The sequence below is a fragment of the Gavialis gangeticus genome, unplaced genomic scaffold (assembly GCF_001723915.1).
Source record: "Gavialis gangeticus isolate Ggan-Ray unplaced genomic scaffold, GavGan_comp1, whole genome shotgun sequence".
NCBI classification, from domain to species: domain Eukaryota; kingdom Metazoa; phylum Chordata; order Crocodylia; family Gavialidae; genus Gavialis; species Gavialis gangeticus.
Window position 1 is genome coordinate 77,355,864 of NW_017728993.1, and position 19,982 is coordinate 77,375,845.

General features: G+C 43.3%; 1 protein-coding gene across 1 annotated transcript in view; it reads right to left on the reverse strand.

The window, feature by feature from the left end:
- Positions 1-19,982, reverse strand: part of ASPM (abnormal spindle microtubule assembly) — a 66,509-nt gene that overhangs the window by 25,737 nt on the left and 20,790 nt on the right. The window contains exons 2-13 of the mRNA XM_019528363.1: positions 18,989-19,132; positions 15,495-16,848; positions 13,666-13,767; positions 9,299-9,445; positions 8,130-8,372; positions 7,864-7,931; positions 6,100-6,241; positions 5,881-6,011; positions 4,571-4,746; positions 4,327-4,472; positions 4,154-4,239; positions 2,689-2,901 (exon numbers count right to left, since the gene is read on the reverse strand). Of these exons, the coding sequence (XP_019383908.1) occupies positions 2,689-2,901; positions 4,154-4,239; positions 4,327-4,472; positions 4,571-4,746; positions 5,881-6,011; positions 6,100-6,241; positions 7,864-7,931; positions 8,130-8,372; positions 9,299-9,445; positions 13,666-13,767; positions 15,495-16,848; positions 18,989-19,132 (2,952 nt within the window). The remainder of the gene's footprint in view (positions 1-2,688; positions 2,902-4,153; positions 4,240-4,326; positions 4,473-4,570; positions 4,747-5,880; positions 6,012-6,099; positions 6,242-7,863; positions 7,932-8,129; positions 8,373-9,298; positions 9,446-13,665; positions 13,768-15,494; positions 16,849-18,988; positions 19,133-19,982) is intronic.

The following is a 19,982-nucleotide window of genomic DNA, read 5'->3' on the forward strand; positions in this document are numbered from 1 at the left end:
GGAGGGGAGGGGAGGGGAGGGGAGGGGAGGGGAGGGCAGTGCAATCTATGTTAAGGAGCAATATACATTTTCTGTAGTTAAGTTGGGCCAAGAAATGCAAATTGAGGTACTATGGGTCAGATTACAGGGGGTCAGGGAGAAAGGGACTTGGTAGCGGGGATCTATTACAGACTCTCACACCAGGGGGACAAGTTAGACCTAGAATTCTCAAAACAGCTCTCAGAGGCAGTGTGCTCAGAAGAACCTGGTTGTCATGGGGGACCTAAACTTCCCAGACATCTTCTGGGAGGAACAAGCAGCCAGGTCTGCCTGTTCACGTAAGTTTCTAACCTGCATCTAACACAGGAGGTAAGTGTTCCCACTAGGGGAAATGCCTTACTAGACTTGGTGCTGGCCACAGGGGATGACTTGGTGGGGGATCAAGGTAACCTAGGGGATAGTGACCACCTATTGATAGAGTTCACTATCCAGAGAAAGGTGGGAAAGATAACTAGCACGGCTAAAGTGCTAGTCTTCAGGAAGGCCAACTTCAACAAGCTCAGGAGATTAGTTATGGAGGGACTGACTGGTAAAAGCCTCAGAGAGATGGGAGTCCAGGACTGGTGGGCATTTCTCAAGGGACTGATCCTGCAGACCAGAAAGGGACCATCCCAGTACACAAAGGGGGGCAAGAGCCAAGAAACCCTCTTGGCTGAGCAAGGAAATCCAGGAGTGCCAGGAGGGGAAAAAATAGGCCTACGGGCTGTGGAAGCAGGGGGTAGCCACAAAGGAGAAGAATACCTGTCTGGCTTGAGGTTGCAGGGAAGCAATGAGGAGGGTCAAAGCAGAAATGGAGCTTAGGCTGGCAGCACAAGTTAAGGATAACAAAGTCTTTCTTTAAGTACACAGGAAGCAAAAAGAAAGTGCAGGGCCCCTTCAAGATGAATTAGGGCAACTGGTTACAGATAGGATGGCCAAAGTGAAGCTCCTAAATTATTTCTTTGCATCCGTGTTCCTGGACAGGGATACAATCATGTGCCAAATGGGACTTTAGGTAAGCACAAGACAGATACCAACCTGTTAATGCCAAACTAGTAAAGGGGCACTTAGAGAGGCTGGATGTATTTAAGTCAACAGGCCCTGATGATCTTCATCCTAGGATACTCAGGGAATTAGCTGGAGTCATAGCAGAACCACTGGCCAGACTGTTTGAGCACTCATGGCGCTCAGGACAGGTCCCGGAGGACTGGAAAAGGGCCAATTTGGTCCCAATTTTCAAGAAGGGGAGGAGAGAGGAACCAGGTAACTATAGGCCGGTTAGCCTTACCTCTATCCATGACAAGACCTTTGAGAAAATTGTTAAGGATCACCTTTGCGTGGGACCAGTGGGTAAAATAACCTTAAGGGGGCAACCAGCATGGATTCATAGCAGGCAGATCCTGCCTGACTAACCTGTTTTCTTTTTACGACTGGGTCACAGAATGCTTGGATGAAGGAAGAGAGGTAGATGTTATTTTCTTAGATTTTAAAAGGTCTTTGGCACAGTGTTGCACCCAATTCTTATAAATAAACTAAACAGTTGCAATGTAGATTATTACATGGTCCGGTGGGTGGAAAGTTGGCTCAGGGGTCGCACCCAGAGAGTAGTAATGGATGGGCTGGTTTCTACCTGGAGAAACGTAGGCAGTGGAGTCCTGCAAGGCTCTGTCCTAGGACCGATACTGTTCGATATCTTCATTAGTGATGTGTACGATGGAGGGCAAAGCACTCTGTCCAAATATGCAGATGACACCAAACTATGAGGTAAGGTAAACAAACTAGAGGGTAGGGAGTGAATCCAGGCAGATTTAGATAGGCTGGGGAAGTGGGTGGAACAGAATAGGATGCAGTATAACAAAGGTAAGTGCCATGTGTTGTACCTAGGGAAGAAGAATCATCAATACATCTATAGCCTGGGGGTACCATTCTAAGTAGCACAACAGCGGAGAGGGATCTTGGAGTCATTGTCAACTCCAAAATGAATACAAGTCACCAATGTGATGAAGCAATAAGTAAAGCTAACCGTACTCTTTCTTGCATAAGTAGGTGCATCACAAACAGGTTTAAGCAGGTAATACTTCCCCTCTATGCGACATTGGTCAGGACTCATCTGGAGTACTGCGTCCAGTTTTGAGCATCACACTTCAAGAGGGAAGTAGATAACCTGGAAATGGTTCAGAGGAAGGCCACCCATCTGGTTAAAGGACTACAAGAAAAACCCTACGAGAACAATTGAGGGACCTGAATCTCTTCAGCCTCCGCAAGAGAAGGCTGAGAGGTGATTTTGTGGCTGTCTACAAGCCCATCGGGGGGACAGCAGGAAATAGGGGATACGATGTTTACCAAGGCGCCCATCAGAGTAACTAGAAGCAATGGCCACAACCTGAAGGAGAAATTGGACATCAGGAAAAAATTCTTTATGGTGAGGGTTGCCAAAATATGGAATACACTCCCAAGGGAGGTGGTGCTGTCCCCTTCTTTGGAGATATTCAAAAGGAGTTTGGACAAACACCTGGCGGGGGTCATTTGACCCCAGCACTCTTTCCTGCCCAGGGCAGGGAGTCAGACTCAATGATCTAACAGGACCCTTCTGACCCTAAAATCCATGAAAACACTCTGCATTTTTACAAATTTCTATGTTTTCTAGATATCCAAAATAAGACTAGTTACCTTTGTATTGTAAAATCCACAAACAGCATTGACCCAATCCATAAGTAGTTTCACATTTTCCTGGTAACTTTCAGGTGAGGGGTAACCACTGCTGTCTTTTCTCCCTTTATGTTCCGAGAGATTCAGAGCAGCCATTTTAGTCTTTATGCTGTGTGCATTCTTTAAAAACTCAATCTCTTCCTTTAACTGTTCCACATTCAGGGAAACCTCCACCTGTCAATGAAAAAACAGTATTTTCCTCTACTATTTATAATACAGTTACAGTGATCATATTCATAAGCTTCTACTAGATGAGAAGGACTAGCCTGAAAAGAGCATCTGATGAACCTGACAAATCCCGTGCTTTATTTAGAAGTGCAAAAACTGCCATTAAATCAGGCCAATACAGTAGTTAATTCAGTCTATATCACCATGGATGTCAATGACCAGTACCAGAAGCTTAAGATGGGGAGAAAATCCTGTACTGAATAGTTACAAAACAATCACAACCTTATGGACTTCTGAATACATTTACCTATAATTACTAGTTCCTGCTCAGAAACAAACATGTTAAGAAGCCAAGAAATGCAAAAACTATGAAGGTTTTCTTTCACATAAACACTGGAATGTAAAAAATAACATAGCAAAACATAAGTGTTCCTAACATCCTGAAGTTAAATGAGAAACTTCAAAAATACTCTTGCCCATTCAAGTACTAGAAGTAATAGTCTCCTTTGGATTCGTGCTATATATATGCTTATTTATCTTTATATTGGTGCTGTATGGATTGTAAATCGCTCAGAGAATATGCAAGGAGTAGGATTTGCTTGGCAATATCTTTTACTGGATCAGCTTCATAGGTGGAAAAAGATGTTGCACAAGCTTTGTGGAACAAAATGCTTTCTTTCATGTCCGAGAAGGAAGCAGATACAGTCAAAGCTAAAGCAAGTAGATAGTTTTGTCTGTTGTTATAATTTATTATATGCCCATTTATAATACCATTCCCAAGTTAAATAGTTTCTTATTTTTGGATGCACTTAAGCTATGGCATGGACAAAGGAAACCCTGGATACCAGGAAAAGCTTGGAGCACTTTAATAAAGGTAATGTTTCAAAAGGGCAGCAGCTGACATCTACTTGTTGTATGAATGAACTGAAGATGATTCAAATGTAGCAGATATCTAATTTTAAAGTTGTTCATTCAGGGTTAAGTTTAAGACATGCTTAGATATTCATTTTTTGACAGATGCTAACCAGGTAACCCCACAGTCTTGCCATTAAGACAACCTATTTTCAATAGGTGGTAATTCAAGTTTTATGGACAAATTTGACAATAGTTGTCAAATGATTTCCATTTTATATCTGCATAAAATATTCTAATAACAAAAAAGTCCACATTTTCATCAACTCCTTGGTTTAGGATTTCAAAAGTTTTTACCAATGAATAAAATTTAATTGCAACTAAACATGATTCGATTATGCAATACCTGGAAAGCAAAGACAATTTTCCATAGCAGGGCTAATGTTCGCTCTCTGTGTCTATCCACAATGTCCCTAGAATTGATTGAAGCACCTAGGAAATAAAACAGACAGTCACTAAAATGGTTACTGGTTCTCTTAAAAAGGGAAAATTATTCTCTCTATGCTTTGCAGCTCTTACCAGTTTCATCTTGCAGATGAACTCCTCGTTCTTTAAGCACATGAAGAGCAATATCAACATTATGCATTTTCTGAAGACGACTTATGGCAGGAACCCTTAGTTTCTCAGAGAGAGTCCAGTTTTTTGTAAGAAGTTCCATTGCTCTCCTAACATTAGAGGAAATGTCATATTTAAGTTTCTTTCTTTATCTTACAACAATATCAGACAAAGAAAATAAACCACCATAAAACTATCAGCAACTTACACAAGACGAATGCCACACTGTAAGTCTACAGCTAGATTTGTTACAGCAAAGTCAAATTCATCAAGTGGCGTTTGAACATGACTAACTGGTAATCCAAGGAACCCAAGATGGCGGGAAAGATCACCTTCACCACTCAAAAAGTCTCGTGCAAATGCCAACAGAATATCCTTGCTAGTCTAAATAAAAGCACAGAGCAAAGTTAGAGCTGTATCATATTAAGCAAGTTAGTCCCAACACCTCCTCCCTGGATACATTTAGAGAACAAATAATAAATGTTACACAGACTAAAATATAAATAGTAAATATTTTAATTAAAATACAAAACATAGTTAATCATATGACTGTACTCCGAGTGGCAGCAAGTTTGTAAACAATTTTCTTGTTATTTCTCCACTTAGTCAAAAATTTTCACCTCAAAGATACAGCCTGCAGAGCCAAGTCCTCTGGACTGCAGGGCTCCTGGAGGAACCTGGTTCCAAATACCAGGGTACAGAGCTCCCTTGGTGACATGTTTGGCAGCAATGAGGCAAGCAAACAGCTGTGTTAATTACTCCACTGGAGAAGGTGAGTCCAGATTCAGTCCACAAGAAGCGCTATGATTTCATAACCAGTTCAGCACGCCCAAGTGAGTTTAAAACTCCTGGTTTAATATATTTATTGTTATAGACCAAGGGTGTCAAACATCTGACTTGCATGGATTAATGCCAATGTTGCTCACACCACTACAATTTTTTTTTTGGTTTGCTATCCCTATTGGAGATACAAATTGGTGACAGAGTGAGTGGCAGTGACATTAACCCCTGTATACTTTCTGTCCTAACACAGTGGATCTGGAAGCTGTGGCAAAAAGCCCTACTATCCAGACACAGTGCTGGGTTGTCAAGCAGTCATGAAACCTTTTTTTCTTTTTTTTAAACCAAAATATTGTAGGCGTCTAAAAAAATTCCAGTTGCATTTTGAGAATTAAACGTTTCAGCTAATCAATGCCGTGTGAGAGAAATATTTAATATATTTAACATTCTTGCACTTCAGGAACTAAGCCTTAGAAAAGTGAAGGAGCAAGCTTCTATGATATAAGGCTTTTGAGTTCTCCCTTTGGACTGCACTCACTGCAAAGGTCCTGCCGGTAGGTCTTTCAGCTAATGATTAGCTGGATGAGGGAGGTTGTTAAGGGAGGTTCATATTGGAATATGAATAGTGATAGTGCCAAAGGTAAAAAAAAAATGTATTTTCCATGCGTAAAGAATACAAGTCGTATTACTGTTTTGTATCTGAAAACAGAAGTCTTCTACCAGAGTCTTTCACTTTACCTTGAACTCTGCATCTTTACAGAAGAGGCAAGGATCGTGGTCAATAATTCTGGACTGTTTGGCACAATCTAGAAAGCAAACTAATAGCAGCAATTTTTTCAGCGTAAATTTAGACAAAGCCGCTTCATGACCTGAAATATAAAAAACAAAATTAAAAGGTCTGATTTATTAATACAAAATTAAATGATAATGTTCATGCCTCTGAAAAGAAATCATTACCATTGCGATAAAGGTGAGGTACACTGGGGTGCCTGTATTCAGCTGCAATATCCGGGTTCCAAAGCAAGCGATTTAGAATAAACATTGCCAAACCCATAACATCACTATTACTCTCCAGGGCAATCAGTTCTCCATAAACAGTCTAAAATGAGGAAATAAGTATTAATATATAAAAGGTGGCAAACTCAAAAATGCTTGTGGTTACACATTTTCTCTAGAATTTCAGCAGATTCATAACTCCAAAAAAAAAATCACAATGACAAAGAGCTTTTCATTAGGGAAAATACGTAGTAAGTTAGCCTATTTCTCTAAATAGATGTTATAGACACACATAACAGTTGCACTAATATCAATTGATATACCGTATTTACTCTAATCAAAGTCTATACAGAGAAAATGTATAAATATGAATCTTAAAAATTTTGCCCCTTACCTGTGCAGTGGAGAAAGCAGTGGTAGGCAGCGGGGAGGAGAGGGGAGAGACAGACAGTAGGGGGAGCAGACAGTAGAGCTTGACCCTGCGCCTCTCACCCCATGCCTCTGCCACCTCTCTGCCCTCCCCCATTTGCACCCCTCTCCCTGCCCATTCCCCATGCCTCTGCTCCCCTGGCAGCCTCAAATCCACCTTCCCTTCTGTATCACCACCCCCAACCCCTGCAGCCTCTGCCCTCACACCCTCCTGGAGCCTCTGCCCCTTCCCTGCTCTCAAAGCCTCTGATTACCCACCTTATCCCACAATCCTTTAACTTTAAAACGTTAAATAACAATCAACCTCATGTACTGGCTTGCTGCCTGAAAAAGCAGCTTTTGCCTCAGTGATGAGCAGGGATCTGGGTTTTCCGTTTCCCACAGAAAAAAAAAAAAAAAAGAGTAAACTGCACATTTTGACTTTTACCAGAAGCAAATGTGGATTTCTCATATTACCAGAGAAACCCATTGATTTTACTGTTTTGCAATAAGCTCCCCAGATCTGTACCTGGGGCAGGCACAGGCTACGGGCTCGAGCTCCCACCCTGCTTCCCTCCCCCAGGGTCTCCAGAGCCAGTGGGCTTGACCTGGCACAGCTGGGCCTTGTGGGGATTCCCCACAGATGCAAATCCCACCCCCGCACCCCAGCAACACACCTCCAGCGCCTGCCGCTGCTTTGAAGGGTGCAGGATCCCTGGGTACACCAGGGATGCTGGTTTTTTATCAGGGAAAACTAGGATCCCTGGTGATGAACTCTCTAACCAGTCCAAGATAGTTGTACCATATGCATTAAAATTGGCCAGCAATTACTAAAGGGGTAAATTAAAGTAATAGAAGGGGATATAGAGCCAAGATCATTCTGAAATTATTCCTCACAGAAAGGCACTTTTAAAATTGTCCAGTCAAATATATTGAATTATGTAAGACTGCATAGATTTCATAGACATTAGGGCTGGAAGGGACCTTGGATGATCAGAGTCCAGCCCCCTGCCCCAGAGGCAGGAAGTCAGCTGGGGTCATAGGATCGAGAGAGCGAGAGAGAGATTGTGAATATGTATACAGGCGTGTGTACACACACGACTGTGTGCGTGCATGATCTTGCCAGGTTTACCTTTATTTTACTTTTATTTTTTTAAAGGTATACTTAGCAATATCATTTTTAAATTCATGCCTGCCAGGTTAGCAACAAAAAAAATTAGAACGGCTTGGATAACTTTTCTGAGCAAGAAATTTAACAAGAGAACCCGTTTCAAATGAAGGCACATAATTATGTATATTTAAAAATTGTGTGCTCACCTCTAGGCCTATACGTAGCCACAAAGGGTTGTAAGATAAAAGCCAGTTGAGGATTTTCTGTCTTTCCCCTGCAATAGAATGACAATATGTAAAAAAAAACAAAAAAAACAAAAAAAAACAAAACCTGTTTCAAATGATTTTCATTGTGCTAAAGCCACTTGTGATCTTTTTATATCTCTAATAGTTCATAATACATTCAATGTGCACTCCAAGTACAATTTCTATATTTATTGAAAATAATAAAAACAGTATTTATAGTTTCTTACCAATATCTTTCCAAAGGTGTCTATCTTTTCGAACCAATAAGCGCCTAGTTTCAATCTCAACTTCCAGCTTCTTAATAGCTTTAACCATTTTTTCACAGGTAAACAAACGGCAAGCTGCACGTCGTAGTCTGTTCAACCTGCATCGAGCAGTATAAGCTCTCAGGGACATTTCATCTTTTGTTGGTGCTTTAGGAACACTAGCTTTATAATTCTCTGCTCCCAAAACAAGGACAGCTGCATTTACTGATTAAAAGATAAAAGCATATTATGCATCTGTTTTACCAGCTTACTACTTCTGTTTTAATCAAAACTTCACACAGACACATACCACTTGACGAAATGCATCTGGCATAACAAAACTCAGCATTAGAATAATCAAACTTCCTGAGGACAATTAACTCGTCCAGTTCCTTACTTCAAACATCCATGACCAGATCCAACTCCACCAAGTACACACCTAAATAGATTTTGACACCCAAATCTGATCTTATTCAAACCCATTAGAGTGCTTGAAAAACTGCTTATACAAAAAAGGTAAGTTAGTCCTCCTCCTCACTGTTTCCTATGACTTTATTCTAAGACTAAATGACAGGCCGTTACACAAATAGATACATTAATGGATTTTCAGGAATTCAAACTTAGACACCTGAAAGATAGAGTAGGTTCTTACCATTTGTTTATTAGCATCTATTTAATTAAATCAATAATTAGAATCACCTAAGGTTTTTAAATCTAAAGCTTTCAAAGAAAACAGAATATTCTAAGATGAAGAACACAAAAAAAATCACAGAAGTATATAAAACTGTTAGAAGACAGCACTTCAGAATTTCCTGAAGGGTATCTCTTTGGACCAAATAATATCCAACTAAAATAATCAAATTATCGCTGGAAGTTGTATTGATGATCCATTTGCAACTCATTTCAATCTTAGACCAAAAGGTGAAGGATGAAAAACTGCAAGATATATATGAATAGAGATTATTCTTACTAGAGGGTTCCACTCAAGCTTATTGTGTGCATGTTACTTTAAATACTAGTTTTTGGCTATTGGACTCTTAAGTTAATAAAAATAATACTTGAAGAAAATTTAACCACTGTATATCTTTCACTGATGTTTAAGTCTTCCATAAATTGGGCAGGAATGCATAATTTCTATTTATGTACTGTACCTTGTGAGATGTTTGTTTTTACAGTAAAGTCATCAGGAGTAAGTATAAAATTCAACCACCAGGTGAAGCCTCGCTGCTGCTTTTCTTTCCAGCGTTCATCGTAGAACATATTTTTAGCAACAAAAGGCATTGGATGCCTAGGAATGACTGAAGAGGAAAAAAAAGCATAAGCTATATAGAAGTGATTCAAAGTAAAGTTCATGTTAAGAAGAAAATGTAAATCATGTTTCAGAAAGTTATTCACTTTTCATTTTTATGAAAACTGTCTGAGTTAGCATAAGAAAAGTACAAATAACAACATGCCACTGCTCATTTACTGTATTCTTTCATGTCATCAATAAAGCTAGTCAGAAAACAACAGCTATGTTCATACCTATTTTTGTTATTACATAATACTTTACAGTGTAACAAATATCAAGTAATCTAGGGTCTTTAAATAAACTCAATAAAACCTCTAAAGTATAACCCAATATCTATCAGATTTACCCAATAATAGATATCAGCTTTATCCAAAGAACCTTGTCTTCCTATGTCCTTAGACCAACACAGCTACAACCTACACCGCTAAAGTATAACCACATTTTTGCCTATAATAAATTGCACCACAGATCTTCTCTAATGCCATATGCCAAATCGCAGGTCCCCTCTACACTGTACAGGAATTGTGTGACTGATTAGTTAATTGTACAGTTACCTTGAGACCAGCTGCACAAGCGAAGTCACAATAAAAAGCTCCAACCAGCTATTAAGTGGGTATGTCTACACATAAAATTAATTTGACTGAATAAACTCTGGCATAGTTCCCACTTGAGTTTATTGCTCCCAGGGGCAGTATCTTACATGTGCTCCTGGGACTGCAACAAGTTGAGCCAGGGTGGCACAGCCCTGGCTGACAGAGCCCCAGGGGTCAGCCTGCTAGTCCAAGTCTGCTATAACCCGGCTCAACGTGCTGCAGAAGGGCTGGCTAGGGTGCTTCAGTGCCTGGGCTAGCCAGCAGGCAGCCCCAGCACTGAAGTACCATTGTACTGCAGCCAACCCCATCAGCATCTACACATGCATTTTGGCAGAGTAACTCCGCTATAGGATAGTACTTGTATTTGGCAGTTCTAACCTATGGCAGAGTTAGCTTATTCCAACCTAATAGCTCCACACTTGTAGACAGAGACACTTTACTGCAGAGCTAAGAAGTCTACTCTGCAGAAAACATCTTGTGTAGATGCACTCAGACTGTGAAAATGTGTACTAACTTTATAGTTAGTTGCTGTCGAGCTTTAATCTGCACATGAAGCAGGGGCTCTCCTGCAGTTGGGAGCCCTGTCAGCTGTGGGCTCCAAGCCACAGAGGTGCACCTTGTACAGCTGGGGTGGAATACCACAACACTTAGGGACACTCAGCCTCAGCAGCTGCTGACTCTGGGTCCCAGCAGCACCCTGCAGCTCCCAGGACCAGTCCCACAGCTGCAGACACTGGGTTCCTGTAGTATGCTTCCCAGCAGTCCCCTCATCCCAGAGGTACATGAAACTGCCAGGGCAGAAGGATCACAGTGGCCATCTCCCAGCCACAGGGGGTATGTGGGGTGCCTCCATGGTTGGCAGCTGATCAGCTGAAAACGCTCCCAGCAGCGAGTTTGTTTCATGCTGGTACAGAAGAAGCCTAGGATGAGGTTCCCTCTGTACCGGCAATAAGACACAATGGGATCTAATATGCACCACAAGTATTGTGGGAGCACACAACTAATGTGCTCTACAGCTGAACCTCCTTCCAGTCATATCTGGAATAGTAAGCTGATAGCAAATTGGAAAATATCTTCAACAGAAACTGACAGTTATGAATATTATTCAGTTATGAAAGGTACTATTATTGCTTTTAGTCCATTCAACTTCAAGACTGCTTAACCACTGGCCAGCAAAGCAGTGTCATCCAGCCCACGGTGCTCCCCAAGGGTCCAAAAATTTGGCAACAGGGACAGTGCTGCCAAACTCCTGAACCCATGAGGAGCCCTGAAAACCAGATAGCATGGCTCTGTGTTCCAGATCATATGTGCAGGACCAGGCTGGGACCCAATCCAGGGCACCAATATAAGACAGACCAGTCCTGTACCATTTAACTGGCCCACAAGGCCAAAAGGTTAAGTACTACTGGCCCTACTTAAAGGCAGAACTGTATGAGAGCAGTGTTTAACTTAGGCCAGTGGGAGGCAACCTTTAAGGCAGGTGTGCCATAAACTAACCGCTTCCCTATCTGTTGTTCTGCTTTCTCTTCCCTGCCACCTCTGCTGGATGACAGAGAGGCTGCCTATGTCACTTCTGACACACATACTGGGGGTTGGCCACCCCTACCTTAGACTGACCAAACTTATTGTGAAAGCAAGACTGGAAGTTGCCTCAGACCAGGGGCAGCAACCTTTTCCAACTACAGGCCAGAATGACCCACCACAGCACAGGTAAAGCACCCACAGCCCAAGTCCCCCCTCACCAAAGCCCCACATCCACAAGTCGGATCCAATGGCTCCTGTAGGCCGTAGGTGCTGACCCCTGACCTAGACCATTGAGTTCTGACCCATGCATTCACAGGCAATTGCTAACCCAAGGAATTTCCAAACTCAGTAGCAAATATATAAAAATGCCATCAGGAAAAAAGGGGAGATAGGGCCACTGCCAATTCCAGCCACTGCAACAATGGAGTTGATTCGTATATGCTCAGAGCATCCTAGGAGGAGTTTGACACAACACCCCCCCCCCACCAAATAATCTAATCAGGAGGAAAAATTCCTTCCTGGTCCCAAAGAAATCAGTGGGAGACCAAAACATCTCTAACAAGAAACCTCTGTTTTCTTCTTTTTATGTACTGGCAGGAGCATCAGAACAACCCAGTCACAACTCTTCTCTCCCACTTCAACCCCTTCCTCCCCCACATCTTACACATGGCCAAGACTGTAATGACTTAGATTAAAGTAAAAAACAAAAAACAAATACAAAAAACCAGTAGAAGCCAGTAGCATTCATGGGGATGGGAATTCCTCTTGGCCCCAATAGGCAACCAGCAAACCCTCTGGCTACAGACGGGCATTACAGCCGTGCCAGGAAAAACACTTCTCTCCCAACACAAAAAGAGAATCTACAGCTGTTCAAGGGCATTCTTGTGGAAGCCTCCCAAAGCCCGGATCCAAGCCTACATGGCATCCACTGGAGACAACCTATCTGGCAAAAAAGAACAGATGGGAGCCAAAGGAGCAGCTCCATATCACACCCTGGCTAGAAAGCTTGCCTTTGAGGAGACTTTTCTGCTCTCCAGCAAGAGATCTGAAATCTTCAGCGCTGGAATTGGGGGCCAGCACGTGGGGCTTGCAGTACTGGAGGCAGGAGCCACGTGCCATTGGGCCAGGTGGGCTCTGTGCCTCTGTGTGCAGCTTCCCGCTGGAGTGCTGAAAGCCCCATATGGAAGCATGGAGCTGGCTGGCTCAGCCCACTCCTGGCCTGTGGACCAGTAGCCACATGCCACTGAGCCAGGCAGGCTCTGTGCCTCTACCTGGGGTTTCCAACACCACAGCAGGAAAATGCCAATGGAGGCAAGCAGGAGCCCACTCAGCCCAATAGAGCGTGACTGTGCCTCCACATGTGGCTTCCTGCCCAGCCCGGTGGCATATGGCTCCCGATCCATACGTCATCAGGCCAGGCCAGCCCTTCACACGGGTCTTCCAGCACTCCAGCAAGAAGCCGCACGTGGATGCATCAAGCCAGACAGGCTCCATACCTCCACACATGGCTTCCCACTGGAGTGCTGAAAGTCCATGTAGAGGCACTGAGCCAGCCAGCCCAGCCTGGGGGCGCATGGCCAATACCGACCCACAAACCCCATGCTCCCCCCACCCCACAGGAGTGCCTCTCCCCACTTACCAAGCTGTATGGTCTCATGGCTCTGTGCCTCCAAATCACGGGGCCAACCATAGTTAAAGTATGCAATTATGCACAGTTACGCCTTTTATGCACAAAATTGCATAATTCCCCAGGGTGTGCCTTTATACCCCAACCTGAGGACCACAGAATACATTACTTCATATCCCACACTGTGTTGAACCAGAATTCCCTGTCCCATCACACCACTGCTTCCATAAACATATCCAGTTCAATCTGAAAGAGATTCATGTTCCATGCTTCTACCATCCACAACTTCGCTTGGAAGACCGTCCCAAAGTTTTACTCCTTTCGTCAGAAATCTATTTTGTGCAGTAACTTGTTACTTGAGGTACAGACCTTTATTTAATCCTTCCTAAATGTAGGTGCATCTCTAATAGAAATGAAACAATTCTAAGATTCATTTAAAGAAAAATTTCTCTTCTCAACTGTAGATATTGAAAATTTGCCTACCTGTTTTTAATGGTTTGACAAAGGTCAGGTGAGACTGTGCCACACCAACCACAGGTTTAGTTGTCCTGTTATTAGTTTTAGATGCTTTCTGAAGAGATGAACCTAAAATGTTAAAGTTCATGCATCAGTAATAAAGGTAAACTGCCATTAAAAAGCAAAGCAATTAAGGATTGTAGCTTTGACTCCCTTTATTCATTTTGTTGGTTATTAGATATGATGCTGGACAAAACATATAGGGCCTGTGTTCACTGTATTATAAGTAGGGTGACCATATGTCTCAGTTTGGTCAGGACAGTCCCTGATTTCATAGGCCCTCTGGGTGGCCTGGCCAGTTGGTGAAAATTTGAAGCAAAAGTCCTGGAGTGGCTGGAAGGCGGCAGGGGCATGCTGTGCTGAATAATGCCTCTCCTGCCTAGGGCAGGGATCAGCCAGGGAGGGGCAGGCCAGGATTGCCATCAACACGCTGTTGCTGCCAAGGCCCAGGCTGCGTGTGGCAGGCCCAGGTGCCTGCTAGCAGTGGTGGGGGAAGGTGCTGTGTGACCACAAAGAATGAGCTGGTGGTTGGTTACCCAAGGGATGGCGCCACACAGGGGCACTCCCAGACAGGGCTAGCCTCTGTCTATAGGGGATGGACTCAGTAGCACGCCTCTGCAGTGTCCTGCCTCACTATTGGGGCTCCTGGGAGCCAAAGGGGTGTGTGTGTGGGTGTGTGTGTGTACACATACACACACACACCCACACAATGGGGAGGGGTGTATACATGGAGGAGACAGGGTGACTCAGTGGAGCCTACAAGGTGCCCAAATTGCAGCAGTGCTAATCGGTGCCGGGGAGCAGAGACCCCTGAGCTGGAGCCTGTGCTGGGGTATGGAATCCCGCGTTCACCAACTATTTTTGTCAAAGAGAAAGGTAAGGCTTCATCCATCTGCTGAACAGAATCATGACCTTCTTAGGTGAGCGAATTGGATTTCTTTCCTGCTCACACACACAGAAATTGCTTGTAAGCTTCCATTTGCAAGGTTGTCTACAGAAACACCACTGGTTTCAAGATAATGCTCAATTTGTGTACAGGAACCAAAAACAAACAGTCAATATGTTTTGAGAGCAACAGGACTGCAGAGGTAAAAATGAAGGCAGCCTTCTACCTAGGGAATCTTTACAGATATATTTGTACAACAACAGAAAAATTCTTCTTAACTTTCAGACCCTACAACGAGTTCAGAAAACTAACAAGGTTAGCTTCACAACATCTTTCATTTGAAAAAACATACACCAAGATGTTTTCAAACTAGACTTATATTTCAAGCAATGCGAGTGTAAACATACCAAAGAGTTAGAAAATCGTGACATTGGGAAATAATTGATTATAAGAAAGGTAAGCGCCATGAAGTGACTAAGGGACCATGAGTTTTGGAACTTATGGATGCAGCAGTGCATTCAATCTCTCTTAGCCATTGAAGTTAGGATTTCAACGCCATGCAAAACATGTAACCAAAATTTGTGAAATGTAATTCACTGCACAGTGAACTGTACATTGAGTGGATTTCTCAACTACTGCCCTAATATTTTCCGTTGCTGTTACAAACACCTGAGTACCAAGCAGATGAATAAAGAAAGTCCAAAACTTGGCACTTAACTTTACTCTGAACCAGTTTTCCCATTTATATAATGCAGAAAATATATTACTCCCACATGGTTATTGTGAGGACTCGTGGTAGGAAAAGATTTAAAACCTGAACAGGTGCAGCCAGAAAACTGAATATGCTACATCTTCCTACATGAAGTTAATTTTCTTTTCATTTGGAAATACATAAAAGAAAAAGGCTTACCAGCTTTCTTTCTCCAAGTTAATTTCTCTCTGTTGGTGAAGCTTTTGGAGACTGGCAGCCTTCGAGTAGTCTGCTCTTTATTGTCCATGCAAGATATAAAGATCCTTTTGGTTTCTGTTTCTTCTGTGCACTCTGGAGCTATAGCTTTATGGTCTCCAAAAAATACCTCACTTTTCCTTTTACGGCGAAGTGAAGCTGATCCAGTGGACGATGAACTTGCTTCATCTTTGTGATCTTTAAATTCACCTGAAATAGGCTCTATAACTGGAAGGTATTGATATATTTCTGCCTCTGGATGTCCAGGAACCACACTTGCACATTCCATTATTGCACTATTAAGGCATTTCCTAGATTTTGAATTACCCGTCTGTATTACTTTTCCTTCTTTAGCCTCAGGCTTATTTTTAATGACAGTGGCAGAAAACACTGGACGTTTCTTTGGTTTTTGCCTTTGGGAGCGACTACAAATGGGATTGGGAAAACTTAGATGATTTTGTTTAGGTTTGTTATAGTTAACTAACTGAGATTTCACTGTATATGCATCATCAAGAACATCATCATTTGAAAAGTCTCTTGCTACGTGCAGCGCTATTACCTTCTTTTCTTGATTTTCTTCCCATTTTGGCCTCTTTGTCTGGCAGACCTCCCCACTGGAGGAGGATGATGGCAACACTGATTCATGGAGTTGAGAAACACACTGTATAGCTGAGAAACTCTCTCTTACAAACTGCTCTGGTGACAGAATTGGAACAATTTGCTCTGGAACAACATCAACATTACCTTGATAACTATCATTTATAAAAGAATCGGGACTTAAAAATCTCTTATCAGTTAAAATGGGCAAAGCTGCTGACCTCTCTGGAGTACAAACTGATGAGAGCATACCATTAAGAACTACTTCATTATCTGACCTATGTGCTTTTAATGATTCAGTGGAAGAGTTGTGTGAACTTGCAGATTTTGTTTCCTCGTTATATGTTTTCTTAATGCTACAGGCATCTGTTTCCGATATTATCTCTCCATTTACAGCTGTATGAAGAACTGAATAGGTAGTAGATCGTCTCATTGAGAGAGGAGTGCAGATGAAATCATTACCTTCTTGCAACACAGGACTGATTGGGGATATAGCCAGATTGTTTTCTATAGTGAGAGGAGACTTGTTTCTTGAGGACACATTATCTTCCCTTATTTCCAAATTTTCACAGGACTGGAGTGGGCTTCTAACTTTATCTGCTTTTTGAGAAACACGAAAGGTTTTATTAACTCTTTTAATATTTGACTGGGTTTTTCTAGTTCTCGTAGTAATAGATGCTTCAGAAGGTTTTTTCCTTCTTATACCATCCCCAAGACTCTTCTGGAAAAAAGAGAGAAAAACAACCAACAACACTATTAGAGTTTCCAGATGAGCACATTTCTTTCTGCTTATGCATATAAAACAAACTTCTAGAAATAGACTGGTACAGAAATCATACCATTACTAGAACGCAAGCTTATTTTCAATCTTTAAACACAAACACGATATAAAAGAAAAAGGACAAAGGAAGCACCAACCACCCATATGCTGCAGCAGCCAGTACCCTAACTGTAAAATACCGATCTTGTAAACTAAAACATAATGCTACTATACAATACAATTGATATAAAACAAATCTGGAAAAGAAGTTAAAGCAGCTGTACTCCAAAATTCTCCACCTTCACAATTCTTTATTCCTTAGAATTTTCTTTCTTCGTTCTACACTGTGCTCCAAGGTCCCTGACAGACATGCAGGTGAAGGTACAATGAGATCTGATGCGGAATTCCCTAAACTGCACCTCCTGCCATGCTACACATGCATAGCAGGAGGCATGATTGTGGGATCCAGCATCAGATCCCAACATGCCTTATTACGAGGGATCTGGGTTTTCCATTTCCCATGGAAAAACAGAGTAAACCACGGATTTTGCCTTTTACCAGAGGCAAATGCGGATTTCTCATTTTACCATAGAAACCCGCAGATTTTGCCATTTTCAATAAGCTCCCTGCAGGCTGGCAGAGTTCCAGCCTTCAGGGATCTGGGAGGGAGCGGGAGGAAAGTGGAAAGACGAGGGGCACCACATGCATAGACATGCACGTAGCCCCCCGGCAGCCTGCAGAGCACTTCCAGCAGGTAAGTGCTGGGGGGGGAGGGAAGGGGATTGAAGCCCCTGTAGGTAGGGAGCTGAGCAGGGCTGGGGCTACTGTCCAGCTGGGTGGGGCTTGGGGCCCGGGGCAGCAATATGCAGCTGCAGGGCCCCAGCAGGGAGCAGACAGGGCCTTAGGTGGCTTGTCTAGGGGAGGGGGAAATCTGGCTTCCTGCTGCCATATGTACTCCTGGGGGGCAGGGAGGGACCTGCACCCCCCAGATCTGTACCTGGGGCTGTGGGCTCGAGCTCCCATCCTGCTTTCCTCCCCTGGGAGCCAGTGGGCGCGACCCAGCACGGCTGGAGACCTATACAGGGATTCCTTACTTGTGCGAGCTCCCCCCCCGCCACTGCCCTGAGACGTGCCTCCAGGACCTGTTGCTACTTAGAGGGGCACAGCCCCACACCCAGGAGGTGCGTCATCGGGGCATCGGCAAGGAGATTTTCTGCACAGCTCCTCTGCTCCCTGATGCACTGGGTTGTGACAGGGGGGCAGGGCAGCAAGGAACAGTGGTGAGCAGCCGCTGTCCTGCTCTTGGGCAGTGCCTGCCCCTGGCCCACTGCCTCCACCCTGGGGGCCTTGATCTGCACCCCAATGCCTGTTCCCCCCTATCCTCCCCCTACCACACATCTGCAGGGCACTGCTCCAAGCTGCCTGGCTGCATTTCTGGCTGCCTGGCACACTGCATTTATCCATGACGTTATTGGCTATACCGGCCCAAAAAAGCCAATAATGTTAATTTTCCTTTTAATTGGGGCCGATCCAATATGCAACCAATATACTGGTGCACCTCTAATTATTAAATATTTTTCATGTAATGTGTAGCCTGGTAACAACTTAAGATGCAATTAACCAGCTAATCATGTCTTAAGTGTAACAACTGTCTCAAGTTGCAGCAAAGGAAGTTTAGGTTAGATATTAGGAAGAATTTGCTCACTAGAAGGGTTATAAAACACTGGAACAGGTTACCTAGGGGTGATGGAATCTCCATCCTTGGAACTTTTTAAGACCTGGCTAGACAAACCTTTGGCGGGGATGATCTAGTTGAGGATGGTCTTACTTTGAGCATGGAGTTGGACTAGATGACCTCCCCCAAGGTCATTTCCAACTCATATCTTCTATGACTATGTGCCAGGGGCCTAACAGCAAATTTGGATCACTTGGACTATCGGAGCAAATACCCCAGTAACGTGGTCTCCCAAAGGGCAACAAAAATGTATTCATTTACATACTAACAGAAAATTTCTGCAAGCCAGCCCAAAATTTTGCAACGTTGAAGCCAAAAGTTAAAGTTATCGTAAGAAACAGAATTGTTAATTAAAAACCTACTTACCTGTTTTCTCTCAGGCTGCTCAGCCACACCCAGCAATATAGCCTGATGTTTTACAATGCCATTAACAACAAATGTTATCAGTTCTCGGACCCTTCCTTCTTCTAACGGTGTCCACGTTACAGAAATAAAGATTATTTCACCAGACTATGAAGAGGGGGAACAGACAGAGGTCAAAAAATATAAATAGTACAATGACTTAATATATTTTTCATACAAATGTGTTCAAGTAGTGAAGCAGTATGTACATTTTAAAAATAGTACAGTACAGTTATATTAGAAAGTATATAAAAAAACCTTTTTGCTCCCCACTAAATTTAACTAACATGTACGTAGATAATCAATGTTTCTTACCATATATGCAACAGGAAAAGAAATGGACATTGTTACGCAGTTAAACAAAAAGTCCACTTAGATAAGTGGAATACATTATATGCTTATTTTTAATATTCATATTGTAGTATACATTTTAATACTTGTAAAAAGAGCCAAATGACAGCTCATGAACCTAAAACAGGGGTGGGCAAAATCTGGCTCGTGGGACGAATCTGGCCCACAAGACCCCTAAAAAATTTAGAAAATTCGTATTTATCTGCCCTTGGTTCCTGTCAAAAACGACAGGAACCAAGGGCAGTAGGACCCAGGGAAAGCCTGGTGGGGTCCCAAAACAGCAGGGCCTGCCCGGCCCAGCCAGAAGCTCCAGGCTGCCCCACTTTGGCTGCCCCACGCTGGAACCTCAGATAAGGGGGAAAGGTGGGGGGGGGGGGAAAGGCAGGGGAGGACCCCAGGCAGGGAAGGAGACCAAGGAGAAGCTGAGCGTGGGAGGGAGGGGGGAACCATTCTCTAGCCCGCCCTGTGTCCAGCGCCACGCACTGCAACTGCTCGCAGCCTGCCTGGGGCTGCCTGTGCCTGCTCAGGACAGCACCGTGTGGGCTGTGATCAGCTGCATCACAGAGCGCTGGCCATAGGGTGGGGGAAGGGCCGCTTCCCCCCCCCT